Below are 26,657 nucleotides of genomic sequence, written 5' to 3' on the forward strand. Positions count from 1 at the left end.
ATTCATGCAGTACAAAATTGATGTTTCTACATACATTTCACCTATGTATGACTTAAGACACGGTGTAAGAACAGACTTGATAACAGACATCTATAAAATGAAATGAGTCATAGCAGTAGCTTAATGCATATTTTCAACTTAATAAGAAAAAGCAGAGGGGGTAGGGGTTTTTTTGCAAAACTAGTTTGATTATACTGTGATCTCAAATATTCCTAGTATAGTATTCATACTGTTCAAATATTCAATATTCTGCTTAAGGAATTCTATTTATTTGATTTTTTTTTTCCTATTACGTCCGGTATTGTGTGATGATGTTAACTGACTACTACATGTACTATCAAGGTTTAACTTTTGCTTCAAAACCGGGCTATTTTTTCTCTAAGGTTCTGAAAGCTTTTTCAGCCGTAGAGTAAAATGATTGACATAAGTTTAATTAGGAAATCTGTACTTGAGACAGCAGAATTCTATGTATATGGTGAAAAAAAAAGAAAATTATCGTGTACTTTCATGAATTATTGGCTTAGAACACTTACGGGGAAAAGCAATATGTACATGACTCTTTCTGAAATGCTGCCTGCTCCAATTGTGGGACTGCTGAGTATCCCCAGTCAAAGCATGGGTTTCTCCCTCCTGTGAGTAATAAGGGACACTTCACTATCTGGTCCGTTTCATTTGGTGTAAATGTCAATACATAGTCAAAATATGATTATTTGCCAATATAAGCTATTCACATGGAGAACCTCATAAATGATATATATACATGTATGTATGTATATATACACACTGTGGTTTATAATGCTTTTAATCAAGGATTCAAAATACTTCAGAACTGTGTGGATCAGTCATTTTACAGGTGATGACCTACTTCTTCCTGAAGCAGTTCAGAGTGCTTGAATTTTGGTATGTCTCATTTCAGAAAGCTTAAGAGAGAACCGATATTCAGAGGCCACATTCAGCACTGTTCACGTTTCAAGTCACATACTCAAAAGCACAGGCCAGTCAGAAATTCAGAAAAATCGAACAGAAACACAAATAGACTAATCAGCCTTTTGCCTTTCTTCCTCCATCTTGGACTAGTGTACAATGGCTATAAGTGAGGACTAAGACACTAAAAGGGAAGAGCACACACAATTCTGCTTATTTCTCTGTAGGAGATTTAAAGCAGGGGACCTCCGTGTACATCCACCTCTCCTTTTCTCCTTTTCCCAAACACATCCTTTCAGTTGTCCCCACGGACAAGTTTTTTGTTGTCCTTAAAGAGCAGCCTTAGCCACTGTTTTGTTTCAGTGTTTTCTATGCAATCTAACATCACCGCTCCAATACTATCTGCTGTGTTGAGCTCATGTGCTTTTCAGGGCATGTTATGCCAGTACTTGCGCTTTTCTTACAACAGTGTGCAAAATTACAGTTGGAGCAGAGCCCTACTTGCACTGAGTAGTGTACAGTGAGCAACAGGACAACACCTGCACTTAAACACTTCATGTATCTATGAGCATATTAAATAGTGCCTGAAAAGTCAGAGGAGATTAACTACTTGAAAAAAATTGTATTGTATCTAAGGTGATAGACCAGTCTTTTTTAATCAAGCAGTATTTTCTTACCCATACACGCTGAAATCACAATTAGTTAACACTTCTTGATGTCATATTTCATTAAAATCAAAACCTTAAAGACTCATTTAAAGAATCATTTAAGAAGCTCCTGGATGTCTATGCCTGGAAAATTCTTTAATCACAGCCTATAAATTACCTTTGAGATAAAGAATACCTTGCTGTAAAATGAGCACGCGTTCTGATTGCCTCCTGAGACATTTTTATGTCAGTTTTTCAAGTGAAAAAAATTAGCTAGATTACTCAAACAAAAAGGGGAAAAAAAAAAAAAGAAACAGAAAACAGAACCCAATCTGAAACACTTCAGTGTTGTGCCATACAGGTTTATACATGTTACAAGACACTGCTAATGCTGGATTTTTCTTTTCTTTTCTTTTCTTTTCTTTTCTTTTCTTTTCTTTTCTTTTCTTTTCTTTTCTTTTCTTTTCTTTTCTTTTCTTTTCTTTTCTTTTCTTTTCTTTTCTTTTCTTTTCTTTTCTTTTCTTTTCTTTTCCTTCATTTAGAAGAGATCCATCTGGACCAGGTACAGCCACCATGAGCAGAGACACCTACTTGAGCACTTATTTGTAACTATTCTTCATATGGATGTGTATTACATTAGGATTTCTCTTTCTAGTATTTCTGAGAATGCATGCTGTCACATCACAGCTTACACAGAACTCTCCGGGCAGCATGCTACAGACAAAGTATTTATTTCTTGTTGTAGTACTTGCAAACCATATCTCTAACCTGCACAATAGAGAAAACAGGTTTTAGCCTAATTTCCTAAGACTAAAAGAGAGAGTGAGTAGGTGTGAATCAATTTCATATAAACTTAGAAAAGAAATGAAGGTCTCGAAGACAAATGAAAATTTGTCACTACCCCGAGACAGCAAGAAGTGACATTGAGCATCCTGATTTGGAAGCAGCCAGGGAGTAAATCGCCACGGGTATACTGGCATGCATGTAGTTGCAGGCTAGCCAGGCAGTGCTCCTTGCCCACTGAGTATGACAGCTAAAGAAGTCAAGGTTAGCAAGTGGAAGAAAAAGGGATTAGCGTGGAAAAAATCCCATTTTTTTAATCATATCTGTATTTCACAGATTTATTCATATATCAGGCTGCAACAGATGAAGAGTTGAAAGAAGGAGTGTGTTAGACTTTATTCCTTTTAATCAGGTTGCTTCAAATAACTGAAATGTAAAAATTGCTGCTAAAGATATGTAAAAGACAAGACTTAGATGAAGATGGTGTCATAAGACACAACCATATGGATTCTCTCTAGGTTTTTTATAGTGTGATCTCAGGGGTGGGTTTCGTTTGTAATTTCTGGGAAGAGTTCCTTTCTTGCATTGAAGATTTTGCCTGTTTCATCTCCTTATAAATATGGTTTGTGCTTTTGTAGCTCACGTTAGAAAAATCTACGATTGTACAGTTTCCATAACTCATGTGATATGAACAATTACCTATCTTCTGTGAATTTATGGTTCATCTGTTTACTTTGTTTCTACAAAAAGTTGTTTTCCTTAAGTTTTGGCTTTCTTTACAACAAAGTGAAAGGAAGTGCGAAAGCTACGTGAATGATATTTCCCATATTTTTAATGCTTGTTCTAATATTTATTTTCCTTCTTCTCCTAATGGGAAAATTCTACCAAAAGTTACTATATTATAGCTAGGGACAGCAGTAGGTAACATTCTCTTAGTTCATTTTCACTGTACATTTAGACTTTTTGAGGATTCATGTGTTTGTAGCTATGTGTAACTAATGCCAAACCTCACAACAATTACCCTCCTACACTGCTAAATTTCTCTCTCTTATCCGGAGATGAGAGGTACCCCATGCACTTCAAAACCTTACTCTTCCTATACCAAGGTTTAATCACCAGATAAAAAACATGCTCTGAAGTTCCTGAGCACAGCTGCTGGGGCCATGGAAGCAATAGCAGCAAACCCCTGCTTAAATTTTTGCATTCTAACACCTGCTTCTCAGCTCCCTGGTGTGTGAATTATGCCACCTTAGAGCCCCTTCCCGTCAGCGCTACTTTTTTTTTCCCTTCCTCAGCAGGAAAAAATTCGTGAAGGAAATGGGTAAGATTTGGTAATGACAAGCGTGAGATATGTATAATAATGTGGTTAAAGAGAGACACTTATGCTCTGGGAGTGGGCTGCCTTTCCATATTACACAGTCCTTGCAATGTTTTCGGATGCCTTGTTTTTCTCTAAAATGTCCACCATTAGACTCGTAACGTTTCAAAATGCCTCCGATGGATTTTTAAATGGAGCGCAGTACTTTTTGTTTTCTGGACACTGTGCAAAATAGATAGGATATTTTTGCAACTAATAAAATATCAGAATTGAAAAATCCCCTCTGGGTAGGGACTGAGGAGGGAATTCCTTGTTTCACTGCAGCTGTAAAGCTCCCCTGGTGAATAGCCCCCTGCCCCCCACCTGTGGGGCCTCTCCACCGCTGACCAGTACCCGAGCTGGCCGCTGGCCACCGGCTGCCGGCCGCCCCCACACGCGCACCAGGAGCTGGGGCCACGCTCAGAATGGGAGCGGACGTGACTGGGGCTGCCCGTACGCCCCTCTCCTCTGCTAAGACAGTGGTCTCCGAACCGCCACGGCTGGGGCAGCGTTTGCCTCGGGGCTGATCCGTCCTCTGCTGGCGGGGAGAGGTCGCCGTCAGACCTCCGATACGCAGAGCACTCTTCTCTGCATTGCTTTCTCAGCCTCTGCTCCTTTGTCCTGATGCGTCCTCTCCTTTGTCCATTTTACGATGTGCCTACCACGGTGATTATCCGTAACAAAACTTTTTAAAAATAGTAGGAATTAAAACAGAGGCTGTCAAATTACTAATGCAATAGAGAATTTTACTAGAAAAAAATGTTTAATCCTGGCTGTTTTGTTAGTAAGTAATGCATTAACTCCCATCTTTACCTTTACAGCTTTCTGCTGGAAGTGACTGCTGAGGGAAAGGTAGTGCCCGCTTACTTTAAAATCTGGCACATGCACTCTAACCACTAGGAAACTTTTACCTTTGTTCACTTCAGAATCTTAGTAAATCTTTATTCTTTTCCTTTACATGCAGTTGCTTATGATACAGAAGAGTAAATCACTGCAAATTTCACAAACCGCTCTAGAGGGACTTTGGGGTTCTTGAACGTTTTAATGTATTTAAAATGGTTTGGTGTTTTGCTTCATTAAGCCAACTCCCTCTAGATATGCCCTACTTATACATACAAATGTAACAGAAAAACATGCTTGGGGTTTTTCAAGGTTTCACCATCAGCATCTAGAAGCTGAAGAAGTTTTGCAAGGTGGTATGCTTTTCCCCTGTGACCCATTTTGAAGGAAAGGACTGCTGTCCACAGCCCAGTCAACTGGAAACCCTGCAAACAGCCTTCATCTATGTTGTGCTTCCAAGGGGAAAATCACTGCAAGGAAAATTGATTTTAGGGTCATTGACCCTCAGTGACGACAACATAATTTGGCCCACCCATGCAAGCAGTAAACTGCAGGCCAGCCGTTCAGCCAATCTTTAGACCAGCTTTACCACACTCCTCATCTGTTGTGCTGTAATCCTTCACTTCACTAAAAGAAAATGGACGAGCTGTAGCTAAAAACTGCAAGAAAAAGATCTAAATCCATACTGTCTGACATAATGACTTATGCTGTTTCCAACTGTGATTTTCAAAGCTATAAAAAAGTATTTAATTACGGATTGGAGGTAGAAGATTTTTGCATTGTAAGGTATCGGAGAGCAGGTATTGTAACTCTTAAACTGAGAGAAAAACATTTATAGAAGAAACAGTCATTAAGCTGTTTAGTTGATTCATATGAGTAAGATTCTGACTCAGAGCAACACGGCTCTGAAAAGAACGAAGTAGTCCTGAAGTATGACAAAGGTGACCACTTTCCCCCTCCGGGAACAAGGAAGACATGGACCAGATGATCTGCTAAGGCAGTTGCTATTGCCTGGTCCTAATTTCTGAGTTGCTGTACTTAGATCTTTATGAATCTGTAGAGCTGGGCTAAAAAGCTAAGATTTTGTTGATTAAATTGTCTTCAAAAGATGCTTCAAAGGATTCTTATACTATTATTTAAACTAAATTATGGTGTAATATTAGCTGATTAAGACAAGACTTCAAACTCTGAGTAATTTCAATCAGCTGGACATAACAGTAGTTAAAGAAATAATGACTAAATGGATAGCACCTGATGCAATTCATCATAATGTAATGTAGCACAATGGAAAAAAAGGACTTTTTTTTTTTTCCAAGAGGAAAGGAAAACCTGCAGATTAATTAGGGGGTTTGTTTTATTTTTCTGAATCATTCTTACTTATATTAGTCAATCCTTTTACTGTAGCATCTCAGCATCTTACATGTTTTAATGCTCCTTCCTTAAAGACTATAAAGCTGTTTTTTCAATTACACTGTCAGTTCCGCAAGGGACAGGATGTCTGGTGTTTTACATACCGTGCCTAACTCAACAGGACTTGTACCCAATGTTCTTAGGAACCAGACTAACACTGACTGAGAAATAACAGCTATAGTAGAACAAATGCTTTGAAATTAAAGTTTGTTCTCTGAACAAAAATTTAAGATCACATCGTTTAAAAGCTTCATACATATTTTAAGAAAACAACACATCCCAAATCGGTTTTTTGCTTTTTAAATTGTATGCTACAAGCTAAATAAGTCTTTTCCTTTCCCGGAAAAAAACCCAACCCATCCTCTCGGATTAGTTGTCAGTGACACCAGGTCTGTAGAAGGGTCAGATATGCATGAAGGCTCAGTCATAGGGCTTTGAAAACAAGGCTTTCCCAGTTGAAGGTTAACTAACCTTTGTTAGCACAAGCCATCCACTTCAGGTTATCAGCAAAAGCAGCTTCTCTTCCAATCAGGTAGGTAAAAATACGAACCTGAAAGTGCAATGCAAAAGACCAAGTCGATTAATACTGCATTTAAAACTTACACAGTAGAACTTCAGATGCAGATGTGTAATTCATATGGATAGACCATTTTCAAGAAAGTATTACTGGTTAAAAGCACAGTAGGTTAACAAAAAAAATCTCTGCCAGTAATGTCTTCTTGACAAAACGTGGCTTTTGTTCTATGTAACAGAATGGCTGATCTCTGCATGTTTTTAATATCTGACATTTAACTAAAGTTATGGTCAAATGGTTGAAGTGTAACTGAGAATAAACTAAAACCGTTGGGGTACAAGGCAAAACCGCATGTTTCAGACAAATCTATTCTGCACTTATGAATTCAGAAAATTGCTGTGGTGTGGAGGAAGAGGCACTTAGTTAGCAATACTTCTGTAGATAAAGGATCTGGAACCCCAGGCAAGCATGTTCCCCTCAGTTTTCAAGGTTCGTATGACACAGTATCTTTGTCAACTTAGAGACAGGTACCCCAGGTGGCACTTGTGCCATCAAGTGGTAGGCAGCAGCGTCATGTGCAGGGTTGCCACATTTCCCACAGAAATACCCGTGCAAAAAGCTGTGCAGCTGCTCTGCGCGTGTGTGCGCACACAGACGTACACAGAGCCCTTCGTCCAGAAATCCTAGAAAATTACTGCTTTCCTTAAAATTCTGCCCAGATAAAATTTCTTGGCAGAGAAAAAGGGCATACTTTGGAAATGTTGGATGCAGGATAGGCCTTGATAGATGGTAAATAACAACACTTGTTTGTCTGGACTCCATAGTTCCTTGTTATAATACTTATATCCAGAACTGCGTTTTTGAGCAGCTTCAGACAGCTGCCATTTGGAAAGCAAAGGAAAACTTCCAGTGAAATATTTCTCTCTTTACTATACCATTTTCTCATCAAATAGAGATAGGTTCAGGGTTCCGTTACAAGCCTTGAAAACAGCTGCAAATTTGTCCTCACAGTAGACTGATGACAGCATTTTCTACCTCATACCTCCTGCTCTGAACCCTACTCTATGCATGGGAAACGACAGCAAAGAGAATTGAGTGGGTTTTAGCTGGATAAACAGGGCACAGGAAAGGAGCACGTTGCCCAGAGCTTCCTCTGCCTCACTAATACAAGGTTGCGTGGCACTCGCAGCCCCTCTGCTCAGGCTGGGTCTGGAACCACCCGTGGGCGTGTGCTGAGCAAAGAAATCACTGCCTGGGTCCCAGCATCTTCCATCTAGAAATCCCACACAGTTCCACACCTTCTTCGTCTACCATCTGATATAGCTGGGTAAGGTGGAGCAGAGTGAGCCTCACTTGATCCGACGAAGCTCCCAGCAAGAGAATTGGGCATAGCGCCTGACAGCGACAGTTAAGCCCACATTCTGCCCACTGTAGCCCTTGCCATGCTAAGGCTTATGCCTCTCATCCCCTGTGCCTAAACTTCCACAACCCTTTTCCCATTCCCTAATGATTTGTCCAGGCAAAAAAGGCCAAGTGCATACTGGGCCATATTAGCAAGACGAATACAAGGTGATTATTCCCCTCTATTCCATTGTAGGACCACATCTGGAGTACTGAGCTCAGTTTTGGATTCCCCCATACAAGACAGACGCTGACATGTTGGAAAAGACAGACTCTTCCTGAAGGTGGACTCCAAGAGGACAACACAGCAAGGGACAAAAGTCAGAAGGAGGTCCTAAACAATTCTGATTCGATATAAGGAAAAACGTTTTTATCATGAGGGTGATAAAATATTAGAAAACATTGCCCAGAGATGCTGCAGAACCTGCATCCTGGGAGATATTCAAAAGCTGACCAGCCAAGTTCCTGAGCAGCCTGATCTAACTTCACCTGCTCTGAGCAGGACAAGATGATCTTCAGAGGTCCCTTCCAATCTAAGTGAGTCTATGAAATTAGCAATATTTTACACAGGAGATTAAAAATTTGACTGGTTTTCTAATGAAATAACTTGTTCTACATTTTGTTGGGTTTGAAGATAAAACAAATAGATTAAGTTAGGCCTGGAAATTGACAATTTGTAGCTGCAAACGTGGTGCTATCATTATGTATAAGAAGAAAGAAAATTATGAATTCCATATTGAAACACTAAAAACTGTAACTAAACCCCACATCAGATTCTTTTATGTTCTTATCAGTATGCTTAATAGAATCATCATTATCCAAACTTTTTTACAGGAGCTCTGCTATCATCATTAAAAAGCTGTACACAACAAAATATGCTCCAGAACATTGTATTCAATAGCTAATTGGATCTCACCTTCACAAAACAGACAGGCTTAAATTATACAGAAAGCTAATTATGCAGAAAGAAATGTCATGATGTGAGAAGTTTATGAAGACCTCTAATTTAATTCATTTGCAATTAAAAAATAATCAAAGAATTAAATTTCTTATAGTTTTTTCAATTAGCGCTCTTTTCTCACGCACAGTGAGACAAAAGAAATTATTTGTAGAATATACCAACTTTATATTACATTCCCATAGGTTTTCATCACACAAGAAGTTTTAAAATGTCTTTGAAAGTTTCCTTCTTTACTGTCAGTTGCGATACCATATTCCCTCACTGCCCTTTTGTCCATTTTCTTAATGGCCGGATCCGGTTTCTAGGCATACATGGTGTTTTGCATTATTACCACGCCTAGAGACCAGATTTCAATCACAAAACTTTTCCCAGTCTTTCAAACATAAAATGTACATAGAACTCAATCATGATTTATATCGTTTAAAAAGTATACACACTGATTGTGTAGTGTTGTTAATCAGTTCAAATCAAACAGTATGCATAATCCTACTCTAAGACACTAAAGAACACAGCATGAAACAAAAGAAGGGTACTTTTATGCTTTGTTGATGGCTACAAAAAGCATTAATAAAGAAAACCTTTATTCTCTAAACGCACGTGAAAGGGCACGGTGGGATTTATATCCTCAAAACACAGCATAAATCACTGTCACAGTTTATCTTCCTGAAAAAGATGCTTGAATATAGCCTATGATGAGACTGAATACATCTGAGACATTTATATTTAATGATCTGCTTTAATCTATAAAGAATCAAACTGTGCTGTGTTCCTAATAAAAGGAGACCAGCCTTATCTAAAAGGATGAGCAGTAAGGATGATAATAGGCGTAGGCAGCAAACTAACTGCATTAAACCTACAAAAAAGAAAATTTCAACAAAAAAAATCGGTATCATAGATCATCATGAGGAATGGGCTGCCTCTGTGATCCTGTTGCAAGGATTTTAACGATTTTTCTCTCAGTACACTTTATATGTGCAGTTTACCAGGTATCTGCAGTTTCATTAGAAAATACTTTAAGCATCATAAAAAATACTGCTAATTCTTTGGCATTACTTGAAGAAATAAAAATAAAAGCTATAAAGTCAAGAGCTAGCACTGAAGATGTGTGATCAGAGTTTATTAAGTGCTGCTTTCCTTCCCTGTCACGATGAGTTGCGTATTTTTCTCTATGCAGTTTTCACTGTGCATGTTATATAAATAATGTTTACCAGTGTCAACATGAAGTACAAAATCTTTTATAAAATGAAATATAAGGTAAACTATAATTTTAAGATACCATTTCTGTACTGCTCATTACTTAATAGAATGATTTATTATTCATAGTAGCTTCATAAGACAATAACCATGTAAGTTCACAGGAAGGTATTTTAGTTAAAAATAATGCCACTGATACATTAAAGTTTTTCTTTTACATTGACCTTAAAGATACATTAATAGGTATTATGAATATTGTTTAATACTCTGTTCAGAATAGTGAGAAAAATCCTCAAAATCAGCTCTGATGGCAAACAATTCTGATTATAGCTCTACTTCTAAAAGTTTCATTTGATCGGTTCAATTGAACCCACCAGTGTAAATTTAATTCACTGGGAGCTTGCAGTGGGAAACACTCATGAGCGCCTAACCATTCACTGTAGAAGTAATTTTACAAAACAAATGCTTGCCGTATTATTTTCTGCTTTCAGAGGTCACAGCAATGACTTAGGTAATAAATGATTAGAATTGAAACTTGCCTGAATAAGTCTGCATTCTAAATCGCATTTTTCAAAACCAGCTTGGATCTACATACCTTTTACACTAGTTTTACTCTTCTGGATAGGTGTTTTATGTAATAATTCTAGATGTGGTGGTACCATCCATGGTATAATACCAATAAACAGGGACAAAGTTACTGTGGTCATATACCCGTTTTCTGCATCTACATAAAAATATAACTAAGTCAATATTATAGTAGTACTACATTAATTTAGCAGGATAAGCTCAAATTACTTCAACTTCTGCACATGGACAAGACCTACGCAGTCATGGGCTATGTATGCTGCAAAACACGACATGTTGCATCGTAGTTCCCACTGAAATGGTCGTTGTAAATTGCCTAGACATCAGGTACCAGATTTAATATTCCTCCATATTCTCAGGTACCATGTAAGATAAATCTTGTTAGGTAAACACTGTTAACAGTGACCACCACATTTTCTTTGTATGTCTGAAGTAACTGAATGGAAAGTGTGTCAGAGCAGTTCTGCTCTGCAAAATGATTGCATGAAATGTCTATTTTATTCAAACAATCCAGATATAGCACTAATATTGTACAGTCTACTGAGAAGTATATATAGTACTGAGGCATATGATTGAAATCTCTATAATTTATAATAGATGAGGAAGTATAAAGTGCGTCTCATTCTGTGGTTTGTATTGGACCTTAAAGAAAATAACACCATAGAAACTGTGAGCTTTAATAAGTATATACACTATATACATACATACACACTGATACACCTATATCGGTATCTTATGGTACAACACAACATTAGGACACTAAAAATTCTTTCGAATCCATATGAAGAGAACATTTTACTCAAGGCAGACTGAATAAATTCAAAGTTGTTATGGGCCAGTCCCAGAAGATCCAGTAACAACATTTACATAGTCTGCATATGCTCTGGCTAACTGAGTGTAAGTCAAATGAGAAAAACACCTTTCAGTATCCGAACGCTGTGACTGAATCAGGAGACCATTTTCATCTGAGGAGGAATCTGCATCAGAGGGTGTAAGTACCTCTCTGGCAAAAAAACATATGACAAAGAGAACCCTTCAGTTCTGGATAATTTTGAAAGCTTTGTAAGATATTTGAAAGAGACACCTGAATCAAAATATTTTCAATGTCTGACCTGTAAAATGTGGTATCAACTATATTATGGCTTAACATGAACTGTTAGCTGTGGAGAAAGGCAATATTCTCAGGCAGAAGCATTAGTTTTGAATTGTTATATCCTATCTACAAAAATGGAAATTGTAGATGTTGTCAGATTCACTGAATGCAAAGCAAAGCCTACTCCAAGAGCAAAAGTTTTAATCTTTGGAATTATACTTGCTACTCCCACACAGGATGTAGCTCCGGCCGATGTCCCATAGACTACTCTTTTTTTAAGCCAACGCTCACAGGAAACGGAGTGAGAGCTCCACAGTAACATTACAGAAAATGAAAGGACAGTGGAACTAGAATCTTTAATAAAGCTTGTGACTTTCTCACTTCATATTTTTCTACATTTTTCTAAAGCGGGTGTTGAATGGCAAAGAATACCATTTGAGATTGATGTATTTCAACTATCTTTAAAACAGCAGCTGTAGAAACCTCCCATGTATTACCTTGTTGTTATGTCTCATTCCTGACCTAGAAGGATCATCTCTGGCAAAGAGCACTCCATTCAGGTACTGTTCTTACTAAAAGATTGCTGCATAAGCTCAAATGATTCTGAACTATAGAATCATATTCATATTAAGCAACAGACCAATTTCAACAGTGCATTCTGTGACGGTCAGCTTCTATGTGCAAGGTTGTGGATTCTGGTCCAAATCACTAGGCCATAGTGAGCTAGTGAGAAGCAGCACAAGATGCCAGCAGTTGTCACAAGCTGGGTTGGTAACCACTCCCACGTACACAGCAGAATTAAATAGTAAGGCATTGAACCACCAAGCTCAGTAATTCAGACAAAAACGAAGACAAATCTTACACCGAGTAAAATACTTAAAACAACAGTAGATATTTAACTGCATATATTATCATTATTTTTAACTTGCTTTCTCTCTGGTTTGCCAGTCTCTTTGTTTTGCACTCTTGCTGCCTTACCTAGGCACAGATCATGATTTGGATTACACAGGTGGTTTGCTCTCTATTCTTTGTCGCATCCCCTCAAATTTTGAGAAATAAGAGAGTACTGTTAATAAGTTTCTTGCTTTTACAACTAGGGAATATTCTGAAGTTTGAACCTTTAAACTCTGGGCAGACAGCTTATATAAAATCTCAGAGATGCATACACTCAGCCATTAGTGAGGAAACCCAAGAATGATGACTTAAATGACAGCTATTTCAGCGCTAACCACTTCATCTGAAATATCCACTTAACAGTTTCATCCATTATGCATGGACTAATCTGCAGTCCTTGAACTGTCCTCACCTCTGAAACTTCATTTAACTAGCAGCATAGCGAAGAGAATAGGGACCTTCTTCTATTAATGTTAAGCAAGGCAAGTCAATCTGCAAGATCCTACACACTGGAACTGTGAAGTCGTATCTTCATGCCAAACAGCTGGTACAACAGTATTTCCAGAAACTTAAAATACAGTGTGGGAGGGGAAATGGGACTTCTGCTTGCAGCTGACAGTGCAGACCTCTGTTTGCAGCTGCAAACTATTTCACGGACACCTCCAGCAAAATAGTCTTTCCTTTCTGGCTCAGCAAGAAATAAAAAAGTCCTGTGGCAAGAGCTATGGAATTTAAGTTATAAGTGGGATATAGGGATGAAATTCAAGTTCCCACAGTTATAAGTTATGGTGGTCCAGGAATGCCCCAGCTAGTCTCTGCGATGATGAGCGAATGGACTGATTGGGAACAATGGGTCAACGTGAGACTAAGTGATTGCCTGAACTCCTAAGTAGCCTCAGCACAAAGAATTGGCTTAATTGTTACAGGAGCTCTCAAGGTGGGAATCTGGGACAGTCCTGGAGGTTTTCCCAGGCAACCTATGCTATGGCTAGACCATCTGAGGGGCACTGTTTGTGTACTTCAGAGTGTTAGTTAGCTACCTGGTTGGAGAATCTGGCCATCCCAGAGACTTCTTCAGGCAATTCCTGCTGTAGAATTGACCAAAACTGTATAGAGAAAAGATACTTGCATAGTATCATAGTAGAAAGCCTGAGGAACAGTCACATAGGAGAGGTTTTTGAACATACTTAGGATAGTTAGGAAATGTTTGGTACATAATTTAAGATAATAAATGAATCAATGAATCATTCCTGTGCTGGAGTAGTGATACACAACCGCAGGCCAGCCGGAAATAAAGATGCAGCAGAACAGCATTTCAGAGCATCTCACCCAGTACAGCTGAAGACACTGTTGCAAGGACCCTTATCATCCAGACAGCATGTGGCCATCCTGTTCAAGATGCCCGATTCCCCACTTGAGCACTACCCTACCCAAAGACACCCCTCCGCAATCGGTTTAACCTTCTGGTCTTTGCAACAGTCTCAATGGTGCAGATGAAAGTGTTGATCAAAGCACTTCGATTTTCGTTTGATCAACAGCTAAGAAAATGACAGTAGGAGCAGATGAGACCAGAGCTGGTCCAGATTTGATTTACATGCTGTAATTCAAGGTTCAGGAAAGCAATTCTCTAATTGCCTGAATTTTGTGTACCTAATAATGAAAAGGCTGCCATTTATTTAGGTCTCTTGCACTTGTTAATAGAACTTTTCAAAAATAAAAATCACTGGTATCCCTTAACATATTTTAACCTGTGCTGCATACTGTCATCTGAAAATGGGCATGCAGGAAGAAGATTACTCATTTTTGTATTGACATTTCTTTTCCTACTCTGCCTAAACATATTCATGTGTTATCTAAAAGGCACCGAACATTTACCCAGGTTAGTGTATATAAAAACATATTGAAGTGTTTGTTTATCTTTGATTAAAAGCAGAGCAGAATGATTAATAATTTTCATTACGAGCTGCTGCCACTCCTCTAAATACAACCCCAGAGCTGCATTCTCAAAGTCTGTTGCTGACAAGCAGCAAAGTTCAGGTTCGCTCTCTTTGAATATGACTAAGAGAGCACATGGGAAGAATACAGGGAAACTTAACAGAGCTTAAGGTGAAAAGAAAAATGTTCATTTTGAACTTCTCATGTGCATCCCTTCCAGGCAGATCAGTTTTTCTATTCAGAAAAATAGCATTAGGGAGGTTCCCCATTCTTTGAAAGTCTACCAAGAGGTAAAAAAATAAAATGGGGGGTGGGGAGGGACACCAAAAGTTACCTTTACAAACTGTAATTTTTGGTGGCAGAATTGACAATTACATCACATTCTAATTTGCCAGGATTAACTTCTGATTCTATTCTTTTGCTATTTCAGTTTTATGTTGTAAATTACTTGTCTCTACAAACCAGCTTCTCTTTCTGTTGATTATGAATTTTTCATGCTCCATTTCTTCTTACCCTTTGTTATAGTGGAAATATTCTTAAAATTTGTTACCCAGGATAAACTTAAAAACTCTTCATCCTTTAAGCCTCAATAACTGGTTTATCTTCCTTGGGGTCCTGCTGCTTTATAATTTTCTGATGTCTTTTTCAGGTTCAAACTCCAAAAGTAAGCAACCTAAACTTACTTCCAAATTTAGAAAAAGCTTGAGGTTTTATTTACGCTTCCACTGCTTCCCTCCCAACGTTACACTGTGCCTGTTGCCACTTCAAGATTGGTCTTCAGTATCACTCCTTCTTACATAATCTCATCCTCCTGTCCTGTCTCCAGCATCCTTCTGTACAGCTCTACCTCAGAAGAGACCAACGGGAAAAGGGGAAATAGATGCTGCCGTTGGTCCCTGTGCTAAGGAGATGGCATTACCCCGCCGCACATTCCTGTGAGGAACAGTCTGGATGCAGTCATAAAGGTTTTTGAGAGTCATAGTGGATCCATTCATCAAGATCAGCAAGAATCACATGCAAAAAATCTGAACAGGCCACAGGTCTTTGCACAAGTAACCCTTCCAAATCTGAAAAGGGAAAAACATTGAGTTTGTAAAATGTATTGATTTCTGAGATGTGTTATAGCTTCTAACTTTAACCTACACACACGAAGCAATCTGAAAATGACACACAAATTCCAAGTGTACTCCAGTGTATCTGGTTGTTGCAAAGGGCATAACATACAGGGCAATGAACAGGCATGGGAAAAGAGCAGTAGAAATACAAGGTCACTCTAGAAACGTCACCTTCTCTCTGAATGTCTTCGTAGCTTTTTTAATTTTAGTTCTTTTCTTATTACGAAGTGGTGAAAAAATGAGTTAAGGATCTATTCGCATTGATAAGTTAGCAGGAAATTCCATTAAGCCAATGCTTTAAATGAGCACACACAATTCTACTGATGAGGGCTACAAAGCCCTGTGACGCAACGCAAGACAGCGCTACGACAGCATCTGCTGCCCTGTTAGAGACCCTTACCCTGTAAGGTGCGGAAGGACTCAACTCACGCTGCACTCAGTGCAAGGAAGCCAAGAAACTGGAGCCATTACCTCATGGAATTGAATCCTTAAACATTAAGTTACTCAGTAAAAGGTTCTTCATTGTTAATTTTTCTCCTGTAGTATTTAAGATACCTCTTTTGGAAAGGTTGCATTTATACATTTCCTCATGTTTTCTCCTTCCTGCAATTGCACACCGTACCCAGACAATTTTATAACAGTGTTTCTATTATAGTGATATCCAAAACACTGTGCGCTGTACCCTAAATACTGATGGGACAGTTAAGGGAAACAAACCCCAAATAATTAATAGGTCTATTTAACTGGAAAACAAGATGTTGTAAGCAAAAACAGTAACAAAGAGAAACACTTAATCTGTCTGGGGATCATCAAGCAGCTGAGCCCTGCTTTCCCAAACATCCGCATCCCCAACAGCTCTTCGTATAGACCTACCTCAGAAAATACGTGCAGGAAAAAAGGGAATTGATGCTGCGGTTAATCCCTTGCGCTCCGAGGACAGCATTACTATGTCACACTCGCCTGCGAGGAGCATTTCTAGACCCACCCTCTCGGTCTAGGGCCGCTGAGGGTCACTTTCTGAAAATTCAAGCAAGCTCCATGTTTTGCGTGAGACATTGAGTGAGGATATTTCTTCTAGCACTGAAAATGTGTTGACATCTTTTGTTGATTTACAGAAAATATAATGCAACTTAAGATTTATGAAGAATAATTTCCCACGGTCAAAATTCACCCAATACATTCGGAATATTGTTAGCAGAGGAAGACAAGATTATGCTATTTTACACTGTGCAAGGATAGAGCAGGCGATGAGAAAGTGTCCAACAGCATATTAGCACAAGGCTTATTGCTTCGCTAAAGGAGTTTGATGGTTGACATGGTTCTGAAAGGAACAAGACAACTCGGGCCTTTTACATGGGACGCAAGTTCTAGCTGCTTTATACATGAATTTATATGAATTATTGGTCACAGAGAACTGAGCAAGATCAGTTCCCTCACAGGCAGATGAGCTTCAAATGGCACAGCGAGAGCTTATCACTGAAGAATTATATGTAAAGATTTGGCAGAGCAAATAGGTTGTGTTTAACCATTTAAGATTTGGTATTTATATTTAACAGCAAAACAAACAGACAAAAACAAAACACAGGGCTGAGAAGCATCTAATACTTTCTAGGTTATCTTTCCTGCTTAGTGTGCAGCATGTATTAATGATGCTAAATAAGCAACCAATAATGTACAAAGTGTAATACAACAGTATATATCTTGAATGTACTAAATTATTCTTAGCAGTTTAACGGTTAATTCAACAAAGAAAATTTTCACAGATTTTGAGAATATTAAACTTTTGGGCTGAGACCATGTCTAGAAAATGACATCCCAGAGACTCCTTTTCAAAAAGTTATGATTACTTGAAAAAAAACCCCCAAGATTACCAAAACCCAACTTGTTACCTTCACTGTAACTTTTATTTTCAGCACAAGCTATAACATTTCTCCCACCTTTACAAATTACTTTGAGACCAATCGTTTAAGTGTGTTATAAATATTTCAGATATATCTGTAGAGTGCCAATAAAATCTTTAAACAGCACCTCCAAATATTGTGTATATACTACACACTTTTACTGAAGAACTATTTTAGAAATATTTTACTGAGTTTTAGAAAATTTGATTTATTCTACTTTTTATATCCTTCCACTGGTAAAGCCAGCCATGGTACAATGAGTTCAATTATATGGGGCATAGAGGGAGAGGAAAATTTTAACTCGCACTTTTATAACTTTCAAAAATTACGTGACATCAGTTTTCTATCATAACAATGTTACTACTTCAAAGTAAAATATGATACTGTTTATTGGAGCTAGGAACAAGTTCTGCGCTCTCATCTGAAAAGCTAAAGAATTTTTTTTTCCAGTGCTGATATGCAAGATTCCAGATCAGTCATTACAAACCATTAACGGCCAAGCCTAGATGAACTACTTAAGGATAATTCAACTATACCTATTATTGCCATTCTTCAAAATGCTGGTGGATTTGCTGAAATGTAGGACACGTATTTTCTTCCTTAAATGCAAAATAGCAGTCTAAACAAATTAATTTATCTGAATGGAGAGGAGGGGAAGGGATTAGAGCAGAAACCGTGACATAACCAACTTCCTTGGATCTAACTGAAGCGTCTGTGGAAAAAGCAGGCTCATACAATTTCTGCTACTACACTACTTAGCTTTCTTGTACATCAATTAATATTTTTTGCAAGAATCCATGAGAAAAGACGAAAATCAGACTAAACTCTAAGTAACCAAATACTGCCAACGTCTCCACTTCTGTTACTACATAGTCCAGGATGTAACATAGAACAATGGTAACTCATTTGCTGCATACCTCGCCGTGCATGGTGCAGACACAGATGAGAGGATGACATAATGGATAAAGCACTGGCCTTTCACCCTTGGGATTTTGTCCAGCCTGCAGTCCTATCAGATAATGGCTTTGGCAATCTCCACGAGTCTCTTTTGGACACTAATCCCCACTACAGCATCTCTATAATTCATCGTATAATTTAATACACCTGGCAACCTTACCCCAGTTCATTCTTTTGTTACGTAATGGCCCAAAGTGAAGTCAAGGGTGGTTAATGCTCTGACAACCGGCTATTATCTCCCATAACAGCTGATTTTGAGAGGATTATTGCAGCCATAAACCATTTTATAAAAATTGGCAACTGGGAAAGTAGTGTAACAAAATAAGGTGATATTTAGAAGTTTTATCACTGATTTTCTACCAATCTGTAATGGAGCTTCTAGCATCAAAAAAATGCTGGAGAGGAAACTTGAGATTAAAGGTACAGATCACGAGCCAAAAATCTGAGGCCTGAACAAGCTTATAGCCAGAAAAGTTTGACTATTGAGGTTACAGATGCTTTTTTGTCTTTTTTTTCCTGTCAAATAGACAGTATATTTCTTCTTTATTTTGTCTCAGTTATTAGTTCACCTCTTCCCTTTATCAGAATTCTTCCCTTTTCACTTTGAAGTATTTCACCATTATTACTCCAGTTTTAGATCCGCAGCCTTGTTCACAAATGAACAAGGGACTTCGTTGCTACCAGGACCAATTGCTGAGGATATAAGGGAGCCTTCAGGCAAGACAAAGGGGAGCTGTACTCAGTCTATGGGATAAGAAATCAGCTCACTGAAACTGTGGGAAAGGTTAGGAAAAAGATGAGCAGTTGAGACTCCAGTCTAAACTACAATGGCATTAACATATGAGCAAACAGAAAATAGTACCAAGGGACTCATAGTCAAACAAATTAGTGTGCTCAATTCTCCCTGGAAATAAGAGATTTGTAAAAAGGCGTTAAAAATTTCACCAGCTAAAATCTAACAGAATGTAATTGTTGTCTGAGCACTAAATTCTGTTAGCAAAGGCAAAATGATTTGGTAGACATCAAACTGTAGAAGGTTAATTGAAAAAGATATCAGATGCAAGGTCTTTCTGGGCTCTCTGGTAGGTTCACCCAGGTACATCTGTGCAATGCCGTTTTATATAGTACAGGATAGTAGCATTAGTTGGATGCTATATATGTAATCAACAAAATTGTTTCATAGAATAAATTTTGCATAACAACAACAACAACCACAACAACAAATCAGTAAAACAAAGCCAGAAATCTTTGAACTATAGCCACTCCTGCTCTGACTGAGAGGCATTACTAAAATGTCCAGTTGAATAAAATATGATCTGTTTCATGGAAGCTTTACAGAATTGAAGTGAGCTTCTGTATTTCAGGACTCAGGATATCATCTTCCTGTCTTGTTTCATGCAGACTTGACTTGAGCAAGCTTTCCTTCACTACAAGGAGATGTAAATCCCTGCCTGTGCTTTGAACCAACTGTTTTAGGTAAAAATCAATGTGGTGCTGAGCTCAACTTTGTAAACCCATGTTTGGTTCCGTACAACTGAATTTTATGTTAGTTTTTGTACCAACTTCAGTGGCAAAAGGTTCAAGTTCTAGAAATCCAATCAGCAACAGGAAGAGTTTTATAATGTAGCACAGAAAACTGTAGTGAGGTCTACTCACAGAATGCAAAGAATTTTGCAAATTACAAGCATAACAGAATAAAACTGAAGGCTTTAGTTACAAGAACAGGAAACAAGTTTGCGCATGGAATTTTAAGATTACCTTACTAATTCACAGAAAGCAAAAATCAGCCAAAGCAAAAGCTGCAAGTGCAGATACTGCTCTGATGGAACAGCAGACCCACTGTTTGGCAAACCCTGGTAGGAATGTGTGTTTATTGTTGGGCTTCCTGTGAGTAGAAGCACTACAATTTCTTCAAGAAAATCTTTCTGAAAATGCTGAGTTAGTGGATAGAAAAATAAATGAGATTTTACACAAAAACTGTCTGCTATGCCGAAAAACATTTAATCCTTCAGACGCTGTGTATATACACCATGAATTGTTTGAACCATCAAAGTGTTACAGCAAGGACATTAAATAGACATTATATTCTTTTATCTTGACATTTCAACCAACTGAAGGCAATTGCTGCTCAGACTATCATAGTATACCGGTCAGTATTAAAATTACTATACAGCCTTTAAGTTTATCTTTGATTAAAAATTAAATTTAGCTCTACTTTTATCATTTTTGTAGCCCTACAGCATCCGTGTGTTCTCACAGTTAAGTCAAGTCAAACTAAATATTTAATACACTATTCTAATTAGCTACAAACTATTACCTGATTTAAGTCTGTAAATCAATGTGAAAAGACTCTGGAGGCCTAATGTTAACCTTCATCCACTCCAGTTATATGAGAGAAATTACAGGCTCTAATTAGACTCTTTAAACTGCAAAGAAATAGAATTTTCATAACCAGCTTATTAAAAAACGAAGGCCCCCTTGGGACGGGGCAAATTGCTTCTACCCTGATCCGCTTATCCTTGTACAACACCATACAGAAGACTCATGTTGTCTGACTTACACAGCTCATATTTCTCCCACATTAATGAGCACTCAAATTATTCCAGCTGCCCCCTTGGCACGGGGAAAAACTGAAAATCCATGGCTGCCAAGTGACGTGTATAACCCAGCTGCTAAATAAAATGTGCTTAAGGGGACACAGCTGTTGAGGTGCCTATTTACATTAAAATAAGTCCATGGATACAGAACAAATGCCTAAAGACAGCAAACAGTGTATAACACTTTGTTTAACCCTTTCATTAAACCAGGTCACAAAAATTTGCAGCATCATTTATAGGCTAGACGTAAAAGCATGACCTTTTCGCCTTATGATTTATTTCTTCTAATTTGTCTAATCTTGGAAATTTTCTGATTTTCTTTTGCAGACCTGGTAAACTCAGAGGACTCACATTAAATAGTACAGTTCACATGTCAGAAAGGGCAGTTAATTTTTCAAAACAACTCTACTTGGGAAAAATACAGAAAATTTAACTCCATTCCCTGCTCTCCAAACACGTGTGCAGTGTGATGATAAGCGTTATCTTTGAGAGAGCAGAACTTCTGAAAATGATACTTGCAGAGGATTCACACAGACTTGTAGAGTCAGACCAAAGGAGACTATTACATTTTTGTGCCTTAACCTACACAGGCTGCCAACTCATTTCCACATGAAATTGAGGATACCAGGTATTATCTTTAAAATGCTAAATAGTATAGGAAGTCTGTTCCGTAAGAGTTAACTGTCTTCTAAACAAATTCATGATGCCGTGATTCATAGACCACATTTTAAAAATGTCTTATAAAACATGATTGTAATCCAACTGACTTGAAAATTAACGCGCCATTTTGCAGAGCCATTCAAGTAATAGGGGCCAATACAATGTTTCTCTTTAATCAGGAATACTTGGCCAAAGGATACCTTAGATCTAGCACCAAAACCCAGTTTCAATTTCTCACGGTCAAAAACGTTTGCTTTATTCACTAAGTACGTATGAGGTCCAAGCCATAAGAAAGTGTGTATGCAAGCTAACTCTAACAAGACGTGTACAAAACCCAGCAGATAATGTAGAGAAGGTTCAAGTAGTCAATGGTTTATTTAATTTAGCCTTCACCAGAAAGTTTAACTTGAGGGGTCACTATGACACAAGTATTTTTAACTACGGGATTAGGAGCTGAGGTCATATTTGGAAAAGAATGGTAGATAAATAAAATGTGTTTAAATCAATGAAGCCTAATAAAATTTCCCATAGAGTATTCAAGGAACTAATCAAATGAATCTTTAAACCATTAGTGAATATTTTTGAAGATCTGTGAGTGGCAAAGGAAGCGCCAAGGACGAGAAAAGGGAAACATATTTTTAAATATTTTAAAATTTTATTTTCAAAACCAAGAAAAAGGAAAAAACCTGTAGAATTACTTCCTAGATTTTACTACCCAGAAAGACAGTGGCAAAAGTGATTAAACAATCAGTTCACAAGCATATACAAGATAATAACATGGAAAGAAATAGCCTACATCAATCTAAGAGTCATTCTGTGAAACCAGTCTAATTTCCTTTTGTGACAAGTATCTTTTGTACTACGTAGGAGAAAAGAGGAGGAGAAAGATATCTTGGTTAAACTCTGTAAGTATTTTTAGGAGAAATATGGTCATCCACACCAATCTAGGACTCGTAGGCAGCATATCATCCATGAGAGCTTCCCATTGGGACTGACAGAAAAATAAGGCACAGCGTGTTACCTGCTCAGTGATGTTGTCTACCTCCAAGGACTACTAGCCTAATGACATGAACATAAGGAGAATGCACTTTTCAGACAGCTGTGCTCTCAAAGTGTATTTACTGTTGTCATATTAGGAAGAGAATTTGGTGGAGGGGGGAATGATCTGGCCTGGATCGAGTGCAATTTAATAATTTGATTCAGGACTTTGATGACTGACTAAAGAGAATACTTAAAAATTTGTCAAATGACATGAAGCTGGAAGTCATTGCAAGCACTTTGGACTACAGAATTAGAATTCAAAATAGTGTTTTTGAGCAAGAGAAACAGTCTGAAATGAACAGGATTAAATTCAGTTCAAATAAGTACCTCATTAGGAGGGAAAGTTCTAATGCATTGACAAAAGATGAGGAAAATGTTAGTAGAGCACCAGAAAAAGATCTAGATTTTAGAAAGAACCACAAATTCATTGTGGGTCAACAACGGCAAACTACTGAAATAAAAGCAACTATCAAACACTTGCTGCATGTGGCTGAAAGAAATGGCGATACATACTTGACATGAATGCAAATAAAGGTTATTCGGCTCTACCTGTGAGAAAGAAAAATGGAAAAAAGCTTTAGCTAGACTTTGTGTTCAGTGTTGGGCTGGAGAGTGTTAGAAAGGTCTGTGATAAAGTAGGAACCCTGCCTGTCCACAAGATTTTTTTTTTTACTTCTCATTACCTATCCTAGCTAATTTTATAAGCACCATAAATTAAAATGTCATCCAACAGTAAGACATTTCACATAAGCCTACATACGTTGTAACATAATGGTCATCCTAGTTGATTATACATTAAGTACAAAAAACAGGTTTGCTTCATCATCATTGTTAATTCTTTTCTGACTGCATCCTGAACAAGTCATTTAATGATTTTACCTGTGGCTGACTCCCGGTACCGTGGTTACTGAGCTAGATATATATGTCTTCCTATTAACCCTTGTATAAAGTTGACAAAACATTGGGGGTTTTTACCCATCAGTTTGAATTCATTCATGTTCCAACACTTGTTAAATATCAAGAGGAGCAGTTGAGGTGTTTGGAAAGAACTGTTTTGACTATTTTAAACCTGGTAGTAGAAAGAATGAAGAGCAGAACTTCTTTGGACACTAAATATGAAAAAGAGCTTGTGGAGGTCCATCCTCTGAGTTCAGAACTGCAGTGAGCTGCTTTTTTTTCAACGTGACTCACAAGTTATGCCCTCAGTTCTGTAGTTAATTATAAAAACATGCTCTGTTTGCTCTCTCCGTTTTCACTGCTGGCTTTGCATTGTCCAAGCCATACAAAAGTATGCAGTGATGTCACCAGATGTATCATGGGCAAGAAAAACAGTTGAATACTCTATAAACACTCCTCGCTCTTAGAACATGTAGCCTAAACAAAGAGCTTCCTCCTCCTTTTAGAGAAACATGGGAAGAATGAGAACTGGGAAACAAAACGAGGACATTGTGCATCAGCACGCTTACATTTGACATGAAGAAACACAGGAAAGTTAAGTTAGTGGTGAAAAATGGGGAACTCCAAAGTTAAGAGATAAAAATAATTCATTTTACTGAAGGGGCTTTGACACTGAGCAACTCATTTCTTAAAAGCTTCCTGACACACTACATCACTGGATGCATTTTTTCCTTGTGGCAATCTTTTTCAGAAAATAATTGAATCTATTCAAAGAGCACCTTTTCTGGCTTTTTACTGTCTCCATCACTACGCCAATTACAAGATCTAAAATCAGATCAGTAATTCAGAAGTCTAGGACATTTTTAACACGTAGAGTTGTTTTAAATATCTAAAAGACTCCTAAACCTTCAGTAATTTTTTAATACAGTTGCTTGATGCTGCCTTTGGGGACCAAACACAAATAAAAAACACTTTACCCACAAGTAGAATGATAATGGCCTGTACAGAGAAAATATTTTCAGAAAGTGACTGTCCCTTCAGCACATAACAATACCCACTACAGATGAGTAGTAATAAATCTGTCTATGAGGGGTGATTTCCTAATCCAGCTAGACAGCCTGAATTCAGGTCTGTGTTTCAAAGAGAGATGAGATGCAGAGGAGACGTGGTACTCTCACGCGATAGCTTCCCTACACGGCAACACATCGCAGGAAATGGCATCCTCTTCACCAGAGTGCAGAAGGGAAGTAAAATATTACAATTCTCGGGAAACAGTGAATTGCCACGTATGCTAATATCACTCCTACATTGCAGGGTAACATCAGCTAATGATGGAGGAAATACTCCTGAATTTGAAATAAGCTTTCAATACGCAAAATGAAAACCCAGGCATATCACATCTTGCATGATTTCCTTAATTAAGTGAATTTCAGCTGATCGTTACAGATGAGCCAGAACAAACCACCTACAATTCTGCTGTCTCCAGAGAAATCATGAGTGCCTTCTTGGAGAGACAGCTGCCTGTAGATCACAAATTTGTCCCTAGGATCAATTATCTTGAGTTAAGGATAAAATAAGTGCTTAGCATTTAGTATCACTGCAATCATATAAAAAGGATACTTTCGAAATAAAAAAGGAGATTAAAAAATAAAGAAATTGAACAGAAAAAGAAGAGACTATTGGAGTAGAGACGTAAAGACAAAAGAACAAAGTAAATGCCCTTGGTGTCAAACAGAAGACAAGAGAAGCGAGAATGAAAGAAAGTTGGAAGAAAAGACAAAGACAGCATTAAAGAAGAAAATAGCTTACAATAGAAGGAAGACAGCACTTTTGAGAACTGTAAAGTGCCGAGTTTGCTCAGCAGAGCAAAATGAGGCGTTTTCAGAAAGCAGGGAGTTTAACAGACTAACAAACTGCACTGAAAACTAGACATTGAGAGCTCTTAGTGTCCTGAAATAGAATAAGCATCCTTAATGCAATGCCAGGTGACACAGGGAAAAAAGTGCCCAACTGAGACACAAAGGGAATGTAATAATAAACATTAGGAAGTCAAGATAAGAGCCTAACATTGTATCTTATGATCTAGTAAAAGGAAATATATGACCGCACATAAAATGAGAGCAAGAAGGCAACAGAAAACGCAAAAATACAGAAGAGGGAAGAGGACACGTGCGTCTGCAATTTCTCTCTCTAAAAAGTATGCCTCAGGAAAGGGAAACCTAATGTGCAACAAATTAAGACAGATTTTACTCAACCTTTTAATGAGACAGCCAAAAGACAAAAAGGGCTTATTCAATCAAAGGTAGAAGTAGGTTAATTAGGCCAGACAGCATTTGACACATGGCATTAAATCCCTGCCCAGCGGAGCCCGGGGGCCCAGCAGCGCCGGGCCCCGCAGCAGGGACGGCCGCCGCAGAGGGAGGGGACGGTCCCCAGGACCGGTCCTTCCCTCTGACCCCGGGAGGCAGGAAACGCAGCGGGGTACAGAGGAAAAGGAATGGCCAGCTGGGGGCAATGAAACTCCAGGAATGCTGGCTGATGCCAGAGAGCAAGGAAACAAATGTAGCTCCGCGGAAATTGCTTGCCTCTCTGCCCATCGTGCCCTTCCTGTTCTTGTGTCCGACTCCGCAGTCCCTTGGGTGAGCCACTGCCTTCCCTTCCGCAGGAAGAACACTTGGTGTCTGGGCTATTTCCTCTCACCATCACACACAGCATTTAAGGACTGCTATATTTAAACACCGATCTGAAATAAAGGTATGTGTGAACTGAAACACAGCATCTATTCCTGAATGAATCCAGGAGTGGACACTTAATTCAGAGTACAAATGCTGATGTTCTTATCAGTATAATCTGCTTGGAAGATAGGAGGGTAAGAATACCTGCATGTGGAGTTCAGAAATACTCATTCAAATTCTTAATTGATACTTCTCAATATTGCCATGCATAGGCTG

At 38.2% G+C, this 26,657-nt stretch overlaps 1 protein-coding gene across 1 annotated transcript in view; it reads right to left on the reverse strand.

Annotated features, from left to right (window-relative positions):
• The window catches only part of CACNA2D3 (calcium voltage-gated channel auxiliary subunit alpha2delta 3), a 485,172-nt gene that overhangs the window by 166,000 nt on the left and 292,515 nt on the right, over positions 1–26,657 (reverse strand). The window contains exon 12 of the mRNA XM_075514383.1: positions 6,433–6,511. Within this exon, the coding sequence (XP_075370498.1) occupies positions 6,433–6,511 (79 nt within the window). The remainder of the gene's footprint in view (positions 1–6,432; positions 6,512–26,657) is intronic.

Source organism: Mycteria americana, chromosome 11, assembly GCF_035582795.1.
Source record: "Mycteria americana isolate JAX WOST 10 ecotype Jacksonville Zoo and Gardens chromosome 11, USCA_MyAme_1.0, whole genome shotgun sequence".
NCBI lineage: Eukaryota > Metazoa > Chordata > Aves > Ciconiiformes > Ciconiidae > Mycteria > Mycteria americana.